Raw genomic sequence first — 13,359 nt, 5'->3', positions numbered from 1 at the left:
GCATTACCTCTTAGGGTGACTGCCATAGTATTGTGAGTACCTTACCAGTTTATGTTTTTTTGGATAAATACTCCAGGAATCCTAAATGAAAAACAACACCATCATCAACTCTCAAGTTTGCATTGCTTGCTTTGTACTATTTAAGAATCCAGCCATGCGTATTATGTATCTTCTCAAATACAACACTGTGGGTTGAATCTTTTAAAACCTAGGTAACTTGTTGCATCAGATGTTAATCAAAGGGAAAAATAATTCCCCCCTTACACTCCATTAGAATCTCGTAAGCTTTCAAAGATTCTGAAAAGTGGGACCATTTCCTTTCAATGTGCAGAACGGTGACTCGCCAGGATGCAGGACGATAACCGTGATTTCTCCAGAACTGCTCATTACCTGCACACAGACTGAGCTCTGCCGAGCCAGCATCATACTCCCAGAGCCTGAGGGACAATTCAGGTCCCCAAAAAGCTGCCTGCAATAGAACTGTGGTCATTAAGGTCACGTGTTGATTTGGCTGGGCCTGGTTGAGTGCTGGGCAGCTGGATGTAGTCATTCCCCATGGTGAAACTGGTAATTAACCCCATGGTTGAACCTACTGAAGCGGCAGAGTAGGTGCTTTAGGGATGTGGTCTGCTTCTAGGCTATGAGAAGTAACTACGAGGAGGTCTCTAACTTTTTGGCACGCTTGAATCCTGCATGTAGCCAAGTCGTTGTTCAGCAGCCTGCCATGTCCTGCTGACCTTGGGACTTTTTCTGGACTTTGATTAGTGGCCTGCCATGGTCATTTAGTAATATTGGGACATGCCTTTTTACTTGTCAACCTTGGGTTTGTCAGCCTCAGCAGCCAGCAGCTGCCTGAGTGAAGAAAAGCCTCCGGCTTCAGTGGGCCGGTAGCAGGAGGCAGAGCTGAAGCCCAAGGTCGAGGGGCTTTCACCCAGCCCCTAGAGCCTGACACTTTGAACTTGGACCTCCAGCCTCCCAAACTGTAAGAGAATAAACTCCTGTTTGTTCAAGCATCCCATTTGTGCTATCTCCTGTTAGAGTGCCACAAAGGTAACCAAAATGGGAACTCACATCCTACATGCATAACTTCAAAACCAATGACTTCTCTAACACTAGGTGGAGGGCGGAGACTCAGGTTCTCTTTGAAGAAGTGGGGTAATATGCCATTGTAAGCACTCGTGACTGAGTGGCAACTTTAACTGGGATTTAAATTAGATTCCAAGTCAAATAACACAACTTGTGAGCCCACTCCTTTCCACATTTCTGCAAACACTGCAGAACCAATGGTCAGTGTTCCAACGTACGAACCATGTTTTCATGTCCTGTTTAAGATGACTAACCTCCTTCCCTTCCCCCAATAGCTGAAAACATGCCTTCCCCCATGGTGGCTCCTTCGCTATGCTCCTCACAGAGTAGGTATTTAATTAATGCCGCTTGACTTGCTGGAAGGGCTAGTAGGGAATCAGAAATGTCTTTTGACTTTGGTTACACATATCAGCTCTCACAAAAGCACTTACATCTTCCTGTCTAATGTATGAAACCAACCTATAAAGTGTCCAATGAGGTGGAGACAAAAGGAAGTGACATTTGGGGACTTTGCCTTGGCACTAGTGTCACAACTCCATGCCCCTCACCTTATTTTATGTGACCTGACCAGGGAGGCTGCGTGATGGGGAGACTCATGTAATGCAACCCAGAGAGCACAGCCCAACCAACCTGGGCTCTACTTTATAAAATGGGGGTGGGACCCTCCAAGGCTGCTCAACAGACTAATGAACTTTTTTTTTTTTTTTTTTTTTATAGCACGTGGCACATGCAAAACGTGAAAATGGTGGAGTGGTTGTGAGGATTTCTGTTCCAGCCACGTTTATCTCCTTTTGCAGAAGAGGAAACTAAGGCTTCAACGTAATGTGCTTGGTCTCAGAGATGGTGAGCAGTGGACAGAAGCATCTCTGTCTGATCCCAGGTCTCCGGTTTTCTGGTTTGTGAACCACCAGCTGCTCTCCAGCCCGCTCCAAACCCACCTGGCGATGGGGAGCTTGTGGCCCCAGGAAAAAGCAATGTTCCATTTTCACACAGGACAAAGTTCTTCCTGGGCTTATATGTTTCAAAGCTAAATAAAGTGTGAATGCTAGAATCTCATATATGCAAGATAAAATGGCTACCCAGTTCAGGGGAGTAATCTAGGAAACATACCAGCAATGCAAAGTAACTGTATGACAGGGAACACACTCAAAGTAAGTGCTTGGTAAGACTGCTTCTGACTCACCCGAGACTCGCCCTCTCCTCTCCACTCGAGTCGATTCGGGAAGAGGTAAAAGTATCGACGCTGCCACTGAGTCAGAAACGGGTTGCCCAGTTTCAGCATGTGCCCATGCATGATACAGTCTTTGCCTAGAGCGTAATCTGAGGTGTGGAAGAGAACCACAGATGAAACAGGTTCTGAAACAGTCATTATTCTTAGGGGGGGAAAAAAAGAAAAAAGAAATGCATGCTTTTTGGAAAAATCTTGTTTCCAGAAATATAACAAATTACAGAGTTCATTACTATTTCTGTTTTAAACACATATGAGCTAAGATTTTTTTTTTAACTTTTTATTGTGATTTGCATGAATGTTTACAAAACAAATTCGTTTTCCATTCCAAAATTCATGCACATTTCGTTTTGTGACATTGACTGTAATCCCCAAAATGTAACAGCACTCTTCCTACTCCTCCCTGTGTTCACCTTTTGCCATTCGTCCTTCTCTCCCATCCCTTCCTGCCTTCTGAGCTTTATTCCTGGGCAAATGCTGCCCTTTGGATCTTGCCTGGTTGACTGTTCCAAGGAGTGTGGACCTCCCTGGTGTTACTGTTCACCTTCTGTTGTTGTTGTTATGTGCCGTCGAGTCGGACCTGACTCATAGCGACCCCTAGTGATTCCGAGGCGGTATCACTACGCAAGTAGACTGCCCAGCCTTCCTTCTGAGGAGTGGCTGGTGGGTTTGAACCACCAGGCTTCACCTTCTAGGCCTATCCTTTGGCTGAAAGATGAGCCATGGGAGTGACTTTGGTTCTAGGCTTGAAGGGTGACCCGGGGCCACAGTCTCAGGGATTCCATCAGTCTTTATCAGATCAGTAAGGCTGATCTTTTTTTATGATTTTGAGTTTTGTTCTATAGTTTTCTCCCACTATATTCAGGACCTTCCATTGAGATCCCTCTCAGAGTGGTCAGCAGTGGTAGCCAGTCACCATCTACTTCTTCTGGCCACAGGGTCATGAAAGCTGAGGTCGGCATACTCCATTAGTCCTTTGGAATATGTTTCCTTGTGTCTTTGATTTTCTTCACCCTTCTTTGCTCCGGATGGGGAGAGACCAATACGACTGCTCACAACCTACTGAGATTCCAGTTGCTACTCACCAATTCCACCCATGGAAACAGCAGTCAGGAAATCAAATGTCATACTGCACCGGGAAAATCTGCTGCAAAAGACTGCTTTAAAGTATGAAGAAGCAAAGATGTCACTTTGAAGACTAAGGTGCGCCTCACCCAAGCATTGGTATTTTTCATTGCCTCCTATGCACAAGAAAGGGAGACTCAAGAAGAGTTGATGCCTTTGAGCTACGGTGTTGGCAAAGACTACTGAAAATACCCCCACAGACTGCAAAAGAATGAACAAATCTGTCCTGGAAGAAGAGCTGCTGGAAAGCTCATTAGAAGTGAGAATGGCCAGACTCCATCTCACCTACTTGGTCATGTTGTCAGAAGAGACCACTCCCTGCAGAAGGATCTCATGCTCGGTAAAGTGGAGGGTCAGCGAAAAAGGGGAGGGCCCTCAATGAGGTGGAATGACACAGTGGCTGCGATGACGGGCTCAGGAACAGCAACGACTGTGAGGATGGCAGGACCAGACAAGTGTTTCATTCTGTTGTACACGGGGTCACTGTGAGTCAGAGCTGACTTGATGGCACCGAACAACAATAACAAACGGCTAATGGTCATGAGCATTTCTTCATATGTTTGTTGGCCACCTGAATATCCTCTCTGGTGAAATGTCTATTTGTGTCCCCTGCCCATTTTCTAATTGGATTGTTTTTCTTTTTGTTATAGAGGTGTTGAAGTGCTGGGTTTTTGTTTTTTTTAAAAAAATAAATTTTAAAGATTTGTCCCTTGCATGATATGCTATTACGATTTTTTTTTTTTTTCCCCCAGGCTGTAGACTCGCTTTTCACTCTTTGGGTGAAGTCATTTATTGCACATAAATGTTTAATTTTTAGGAGGTCCCAGTCGTCTAGTTTGCCTTCTGCTGTTTGCGTGTTTTTACTTATGTTTGATAGTGTGTTTATGCCATATATGAGGGCCCCTAAGTTTACCCCTGTTTTCTTTGATGGTCTTTATAGTTCTCAGTCTTAAATGGAGGTCTCTGATGCCTCTTGAGTTAGTTTTTGTACATGATGAGAGATACGGATCCTGATTCATTTTTCTGCAAATGGAGACTGAGTTTTGCCAGCACCATTTGTTAAAGAGGCTCTCTCTTTTCCATTTAATGGATTTTGACCTTTTGTCAAAGATCAGCTGTCCATAGGTGGATAGATTTACTCCTGGGTTCTCAATTCTGCTCGACTGGTCTACGTGACTGCCATCGTATCAGTACCAGGCTGTTTTGACTACTGTGGTTGTACAGTAGTTTTTGAGATTGGGGAATGAATGTGAGGCCTCCTACTTTGTTTCTCTTCTTTATTAGTGCTTTGCTTATCTGGGGCCTCTTTCCTTTCCAAATAAAGTCGGTGATTAGTTTTTCCAGCTCCCTAATGAATGATGATGGACTCTGGACCTGTAGATCACTTTGGGTAGTACTGACACTTTCACAGTGTTGGGTCTTCCTATCCATGAGCATGGGATACTCTCCAAGAAACGCTTTTGGCTTCTTGTACTAGAGTTTTGTAGTTTTCTTGGTATAAGTCTTTTATATCTCTCGCTTGATTTATTCCTAAGTACTTCATCTTTTGGGTGGCTATTATAAATGGTATTGTTTTCCTGATTTCCTTTTCAAAGTTCTCTTCATTACTGTCAGAGAATCCAACTAATTTTTGTATGCTAATCTTGTACACTGCCATTTGGCTGTTCCAGTAGTTTTCTTGTTGAGTCTCTAGGATTTTCTATGTACAGGATCATATCATCTCACACAGAAATAATTTTACTTCTTCTTTGACAATTTGGATCCCTTTTATTTCCATGTCTTGCCTTATTGCTCTGGCTAGGACTTCCAATACAGTTCTGAGTAAGAATGGTGATAAAGGGCATCCTTGTCAGGTTCCTATTCAGAATGGGAATGTTTTCAGTCTCCCTCCATTGAGAATAGCGTTGACCACTGGTTTTGTGTATATACCCTTAACTTTATTGAGGAATGTCCCTTTTATTCTTATTTTGCTAAGTGTTTTTATAAAGAATGGATGTTGGATTTTGTCAAATGCCTTTTCTGCATTGATTGATATGATCATGAGGTCCTTTCCTTTGTTTTATTTATGTGGCTGGTTATGTTGTTTGTTTTTCTAATTTTGAATCATCCTTGCACACCTGGTATGAATCCCACTTCGTCATGATAAATCACTCTTTTACTAAGTTGTTGGATTGTATTGGGTAGGATTTTATTGGGAATTCTGACCTCTATATTCATGAGGGATACTTGTCTATAATTTTCCTTTTCAGTGGTGTATTTGCCTAGTTTTGGTATCAGGGTTATGCTTGCTTCATAGAATGAGTTCAGGAGCATTCCATCTTTTCTATGTTCTGGTGGAGTTTGAGTAGAATTAGTGTCAACTCTTCTCTGAATGTTTGGCAGAACTCACCAGTGAAGCCATCAAGGCCAGGACTTTTTTGTTGCAGGTTATTTTTTATGACCTGTTCAATTTCTTCCTTTGTGATGGGTCTGTTCAAATTTTTCACTTCAGTGTGGCAGGGAGTGTGCTTCCAAATTTTTTTCCCATTTCTTCTTGGTTTTCAAATTTTTTTTTAGTACAGTTCTTCACAGTAATCTGTTATCTCCCTTTTATTTCAGTAGGTTCTGTTGTGATGTCAGCTATTTCACTACTTACTCATGTTATCTGCATCTTCTCTCCTTTTCCTCTGTCAAATTTGCCAGTGGTACGTCAATTTTATTAACCCTTTGAAAGAACCAACCTCTAGTCTTGTTGATTCTTTCTAATGTTTTTCTGTTTCATTTATTTCTGCTTGAATCTTTATTATTTCTTCTTTATTTTTTCTGGTGACTGTATGCTGTCCTTTTTCTAATTGTTGGAGATGTTGGGTTGCATTGTCAATTTTTGTTCTTTCTTCTTTTTTGATGTGTGTATTTGTTGCTATAAATTGTCCTCTGAAAAGTGCTTTTGCTGTGCCCCAAAGATTTTCATATGCTGTGTTTTCTTTCTCACTTGATTCAAGGATTTTTTTTTCTTCTTTCACCAAGTAGTTTTTAAACAGGGTGTTATTCAGTTTCCATGTGTCTGTTTTTTTTTCCCCTTGATTATCCTGTTGTTTATTTCTAATTTTATAGCTGACATCTGAGAAGATGCTTTGTAGTATTTTGATGTTTTTAAATTTACTGAGGCTTGCTTTGTGGCCCAACATATGGTCTATTCTAGAGAATGTTCCATGTGCTCTGGAAAAGAATGTATAATATGCTGTTGTTGGATGCAGTGTTCTGTATATATCTATGAGGTTTAGTTGGTTGATTGTGTTTTTTCATATCTTCCCTAACTGCTAAGTTTCTTTCTAGTTGTTTGGCCCTTCATCGAAAGTGGTATGTTAATGTCTCCTACTATTATTGTAGAGTTGTCTATTTCTCCTTTCAATTCTGTTATAGAATCGAATTAGAAATAAACAACAGGATAATCAAGGCGAAAAAATCAGACACATGCAAACTGCATAACACCCTGTTTAAAAACTACTTGGTGATAGAAGAAAAAAAAAAAAACCCTTGGATCAAGTGAGAAAGAAAACACAGCATATTTACACATTTGGGGGCTCTTTCATTGGGTTTGTAGATATTTATTATGGTTACGTCACCTTGTTGGACTGACTCTTTAATCATATAATGGCCTCCCTTGTCTCTTGTGCAGGTTTTTGCCTTAAAGTTTATTTTATCAGAAATCAATATGGCCACTCCAGCTCTTTTCTGGTTACTACTTGCTTGATATGTTTTTCCATCCTTTGATGTTTAGCTCATTTTTGTCTTTGTGTCTAAGGTGTGTCTCAATGCATGTTGATTGGTCCTGTTTTCCCATCGATTCTTGTGCTCTCTGTCTCTTGACTGGTACATTTATTCTATTTACATTCAGTGTAATTACTGATAGGTGTGAACTGATTGCTGTCATTTTGCTGTGGTTTTGTATGTGAGTGTGGTGTTGATGGTTTCTTTGTTCCATATGTTTTCTGTGCTGAGTTCACTTTGTTTACAGATTTTCTTATCATTCCCTTCATTGTTATTGTTTCAGTGTTTATTGAACCTTTATTATCATCTTCTTTTTTTTTTATTTTGGTGAGAAGGTTTGTTAATTTTCTTTAAGGTTACCCTGCAATATATTAGTATTTTCCCAAAGTTTAAAACAGTTCGTTCTATCTTGATGCCATCTTGACTTCCTCTCCACTTGGAAGTTCTGTAACTACACCATTTATTACCTGTTTTGCTTTTGAGTTACCATCATTTACAAATTGACATCTCTGGTCCCCTATTCTCAGTCTTGCAAATCTTAGCAGCTTTTTATTTCCTCTGAAATCAAGAATGACCAATGACCATATGTGGTGATTCAAGAATGGCTGCTGGAAGATATAGATTTTGGAAATCCTAATAGGTGTTCCATTAGTTTAAATGAAAATGTAATTTGGTGAGTCTTTAATGAAAACTAGGACAACTAGTTTGTAATATAGATGTAGTTGTGTATTTGTATCTGTTTTTTTTCCCCAACCATTTCTTTATTGTCACAAATATATAGGTAACAAACCATCTGCCATTTCAATGATCTTCCCATGTGCAATGCTGTGACATTATGTCCATCAAGCTTGTTCAACCATGACATGGAATGCCTATTTCCCCACCAGGACAGGCTATGTACTTTGCAGGGCCCAGTGCATAATGGTTAAGACTCTACAAATGGTGGCAGCAGGGCTTTCAATCCAGCTGGGCGGCCTGTGTCAGTGCACAGGTCATACAGCCATGAAGCTGACCCTGTTCCTGACACGTTAATATTCTGGGAAAAGTTCCAAAGCAGCGGGCATACTGATGAAACGCTGATGCATTTTTAATAATACTGACTAAAGACTTTGCAATATTATCCCTAGTTCATCCTAGCCAGATGAAGCTAAAACATGTACGACATATTTTTCCTTTCCTACAAAGCACTTTATGACCTACGTACCTTTTTAGTTTTTCCAAAAAGTTTTGGAAATTCGTTGCATTTGAAATGTTGGGAGACACATTAGCTGTCTTACCTTCTTCGTGGCCAAGTTGCTTGTGCTTGGCCCTTTTCCTGGCCTCGGTCTTGTCCGTGTCTGCGTTGACGGCTTCATACACGGTTTCCGTCACTTCCTGCTGCCAACGCTCCGAGATGACCAGAGGGAAGTTTTTGTAGAGCTCTTGGTCGCAATCAAGCAGCTTATTGTTTTAAGAAATCAAGATATTCATGACTTAACACACTTACAGGGGCAACAGGTGAGAAACCAGAGGCTCATGGGGTTATATACACGGCCCAGTGGCAGATATGAACACAGTCTGTCTGACTCCAAAGCCTAGATGTTAATTTGCAAAATTTTAAAGTATGAGAAGCTCATTTCAACGTCAAGAATTTCTGTGGGCGCCCACACAATAGTAGTTTTATTTTTAGTACCCATTCATTGATGGATAGTTAGCACATACAATGATAAAAAATCTATTGTGACAGCTGTAATCTTTTAAAATAACTGTGTAGCTGTATTACTCCCTGAAACACTGCCATACTGTAGCACTTAGGCACCTGAAACATACTGTCTGTTCAGGGTACAGACATATCTAGTGGGTATGCAGATCTGAGCACTGGTCATGCAAATGTCTCCCACAGAAGGCCACTGCTCCAGACTACAGATAGCATCTCTGCCTGGGCCAGCTCCCCTCCACAACCCTGGGGCTGTGGCCCTCTCCACTGTGTGCTTCACCAAGAACACCTGTGAACACCTCAGTCACCCACACCCCGCAGCCCCTCCTCCCTGGTACTGTCAGTTCTACCTGACACCCACTTCTTTACCCAAGTCCCCATCTGCACTTGTTGCTCTCAATATCTCCCCTCCATCCCAGCAGTCTCCAGCTCTTCCTGCCGCCACTGGGGCCCCATTTCTGGCCCCATCACTATCTGGTTCCCGCTCTGCATGTTTCAGGGTTTCAGGTTAGAGCTCCTGCTAGGCCCCTGCATTTTAGCCATTGCCCTTTGATCTACATCTTGCTGGTATGCTTTTTAACAGTGTTGCCACCTTTTGGAGGTGACTGATGCTACTTGGGAAAAATGAAAGGGGCTTATGTAAGAGGTCCCTAAAACAAACAAACAAACAAACAAACAAAAACCCACAGCCAGTGAGTTGACTCTGACTCATAACGATCCCCGTTGGGTTTCCAAGACCATAAATCTTTCCAGAAGCACACTGCCTTATCTTCCTCCCATGGAGCAGCTGGTGAGTTCGAACAGCTGACTTTCTGGTTAGCAGTCAAATGCATTACCCACTATGCCACCAGAGCTCCTGAGAGACTCCTGGATGGTCCAAGTGCTTTGCACTTCTAACAGAACCCCAGTGGCACAATAGTGAAGCACCTGACTGCTAACTGAAAGGCTGGTGGCTTGAACCACAGAAGAAAAGATCTGGCGATCTGCTCCCGTAAACATGACAGCCTGGGACACCCTATTGGGCAGTTCTACTCTGTCACAAGGGGCTGCTGAGAGTTGAAATAGACTTAGCAGCACCTAACAACAACTGAATTAAAGGTTGGCGGTTTGAACCCACCCAGGGCACCACAGAAGAAAGACTGGCTATCTGCTTCCATAGAGATTACTCCCAAGCACATCCTATGGGGCAATTCTACGCTGTAACCTATGGGGTCGCCACTGACTCAAAGGCAAGGGGCCCCCCATAACAAGGGTAGAAATGCAGGCAGCTGGGGAGGCAGGAGAGGATCCAGGAGGGAGTGGGAGCCTTGGGGTGAGGAAGTTTTGAAAGTGGGGGAGACGAGAGCCTGACATGTCATGACACAATCTGACTTGGATCTGAAAGAGGATTATTTTCCACCATGACTCACTATCTGTAATTATGCCTTGTCTCTACTTGGAAAAAATAATGACAGGAATGAAAGTTTGAAAAATGCAAAGGATTATATATTTAAAAAAAAAAAAAACAGTGATTACTGCACCTTTGATTGACAGATGCAACATGACTCATGCTGTTTGCTTTTCATCCCAGAATACAGAGATGTCTTAAAAGAAGTAAGATGGCTGGCTCCTGCACCCTAGGTGAGGTGTGTACTTGATATCAGAGTCTTGATATGCATTCAAGCTTTATTTCAACCACAAATATTCCAAATCAATAAACATTTGCGCATTGTGCAGCTTACTGAAGATAAAATGATTAGTCCAAAGAAAGTGTCTATTATTTCTGAATAATGCAGGGTTTTGACGTATACATCTTCAAAGATCTAGACATTCATTTTAAGTCTTATGCTAGGAGCAACCCAATACAACCTAAGATGATCATTAGGTTTAACTGATTTCTAACGGGAAATCTATCATCCCACCCAAAAAGGGAAGACATCACATGCATACCTTAATGCCTTTGGTGTCTTCTTCATCAAATGAGCCAATATCAAAGGCGTCAGCGGCATTGACTTCTCCACGGGGTGGAATCAAGGGTGGAGGGTACTGGAAGACCCACAAAAGAGTGGGACAGTTAACAGAGGCCCCTTCTAGCCCTGTCCCAACCTAATATGCTATACAAAGAACACGGTGTACGGCCTCAACAAGTTCCACTCTGTGCAGCATTTCACGCACACTCACACAGACGACATTGTGTATTTCAGGTAAGTGTGCATGCAGTGAACAGCCTCGGGGGAGCACAGAAAAAATTAAGGGGGAAATAATATCTTCAATAAGTATTAGACATAATGAAGTCCCCAAGACTTCAACCCCAAGTTCAACCTCTAGAAAGCATGCTCTTTCAGAGGATGCCAGAGATGGAGGCTCAAGGGGGCAGAGTGAAGACCCAAAGCCTGACACAGGCTCCAAGCTCCATGTTAATCTGAACCAGAGCTTCAGCTCTGAGGCAGGCCCGAAGGATGAGCTTCGTTTTCCTATAAAATCATCATCAGTCCTCTAGTTTTAGTCATACGAAAATGACTCCAAATTTGATAACCTGCATTTAAAAAAAATAACCTGTGGTGTTTTCTTGTGTCAATAAGAATATTAAAAGCAATGAAATAAGGAAAGGGAATTCTGCTATATAAAAGCAAGCATATTTTCAAATTACATGGTACTGGGCTAGAAAACATATAAGTCTGTGACAAAAGTATAGATCTATGACAAACATAGTCACAGGTATTGAGCTAATTCAAGAAAGTGAGCTAAAATTAAGAAAGGTTTCAATGACAAAGATATGTGAATAAGTTAGATAACACCTCCATTTCACCATGCAGCAATTTACAGAGAAGGTATTTTCAAAATGTTTCTATTAGGGACGTGATAGGGCAGGGAGTTTCCCCAAAGGGCCTTCAGCACACAGTGGCACCTGGGCAGAAGGGCCCGAGAGAAGGGATTCTTGGGGACAGAACACAGACAAGAAGCCAGCAATACGGGGACAACAAGAGAGCATGGAAGTGAGCCTGAGCAGTGCACCTTTTGTAAGTAGACATGCTGCCAGTCGATGCCTTGGAAAAAGCAATGTTCTTTTATTTCCTGTGCACTGTGGACGAGAAAGAGAGTTGCAATGGCCATACGAATGCACTCATAAATACAAGACATGCTTTGCACAAACTGCCCACATTAAGAGTATAGAATTGTATCCCATCTCATTGAGTTGATTCTGACTCATAACGACCCTGCAAGGCAGAGGAGAACTGCACCATAGTGTTTCTTAATCTTTAAGGAAACAGGCTGCCATGTCTTTCTACTGTGGAGTAGCTGGTAGGTTCAAACCACCAACCTTTCAGTTCACACCTGGATGCTTTAACCTCTGTGCCAGCAGACGTTTTTCAACATATGTTGTTGTTGTTGTTATTTGCCGTCGAGTCGGCCCTGACTCATAGCGACCCCTCCTTGGGTTTCCAAGGCAGTATCACTACGGAAGTAGGATTGCCCAACCTTCCTTCCGAGGAGTGGCTGGTGGGTTTGAACCGCCAGCCTTCTGGTTAGCAGTTTCAACATATAGGAACCTGGTAAGTTTATCTACCACACCTCCTCTCCAAGGAAGTTACCTGAGCACATTCTACAGCAAAAAAAAAAAAAAAAAAAAGGGAGGGGGGAGAACCCAGAAAAACGTAAGGCATGGGATCTGGTAAGTGGTAGACTCTAACCAGGAAAGTAGAAAGGAATGCAGGCCAGGATGATGTGACACACAGGACAGACAAAGCCCTGAGCTCTCACTGGAGCAGGCAGAAGGGGTCTCCCACGACAGGCCTATCAGGGAAACGACCAAAACCTACAGCTGTGATTATTATCTCTGAGGCCTCTACATGCAGAAACAAAACAAAGAGAAAACAACTTAGGGTTCCTTACCAGGCTATGTAGACAATGTGCAATGAACAACATATATGTTGACATTACAAATATTGACTCGTTTGTAGCTTTTGAAATCAACCTATGCACAAAGCACAGAGATTGTATATGAATGCAAAATGGAGTCAATATTGTCACTTGACAATGTAAAATTTAAAAATGTACAGACAGAAATAGCCAGGGAGAGAAAGAATGCTGAAAGGAAAGGCAGGAATGTTACAATCTTTGTTCTGTACAGTGGGCAGCACAGATACTGTTTCTAGTTGGTAGGACAGGGCATGACTGTGTAAGTGTTTCATTCAAAGCTACAAAAGTAGGCAACAGAGGAACCACAGCTAGCATTTAATTCTTATGAGAGGGTGGAAGAAAGGGGAGGCTATTTTGAGAGTAGAGAGCTGTTGGGTGCAGTGGGTAAGTGCTCCCCTGCTAACCAGAAGGGAAGGGGTTCCGACCTATCAGCAGCTCCATGGGAGAAAGATGACACATCTGCTTCTCGGAAGATTTACAGCCTTGGAAACCATATGGGGCAGTTCTACTCTGTCCTACAGGGTCACTATGAGTTGGAATTGACTCAATGGTATCAGATTTTTTTTTTTTAATA

At 42.2% G+C, this 13,359-nt stretch overlaps 1 protein-coding gene across 1 annotated transcript in view; it reads right to left on the bottom strand.

Annotated features, from left to right (window-relative positions):
- Nucleotides 1–13,359, bottom strand: part of GRK3 (G protein-coupled receptor kinase 3) — a 169,607-nt gene that overhangs the window by 3,268 nt on the left and 152,980 nt on the right. Inside the window, exons 18-21 of the mRNA XM_007947940.1 lie at nucleotides 11,880–11,946; nucleotides 10,815–10,910; nucleotides 8,467–8,629; nucleotides 2,270–2,406 (exon numbers count right to left, since the gene is read on the bottom strand). Coding sequence (XP_007946131.1) covers nucleotides 2,270–2,406; nucleotides 8,467–8,629; nucleotides 10,815–10,910; nucleotides 11,880–11,946 — 463 coding nt within the window. The remainder of the gene's footprint in view (nucleotides 1–2,269; nucleotides 2,407–8,466; nucleotides 8,630–10,814; nucleotides 10,911–11,879; nucleotides 11,947–13,359) is intronic.

This window comes from Orycteropus afer, unplaced genomic scaffold, assembly GCF_000298275.1.
Source record: "Orycteropus afer afer isolate SDZICR_OR568_19922 unplaced genomic scaffold, OryAfe1.0 scaffold00197, whole genome shotgun sequence".
Lineage (NCBI taxonomy): Eukaryota > Metazoa > Chordata > Mammalia > Tubulidentata > Orycteropodidae > Orycteropus > Orycteropus afer.
The sequence above is the reverse complement of the archived record's forward strand: the minus strand, read 5'-3'. Positions and strand labels throughout refer to the sequence as shown.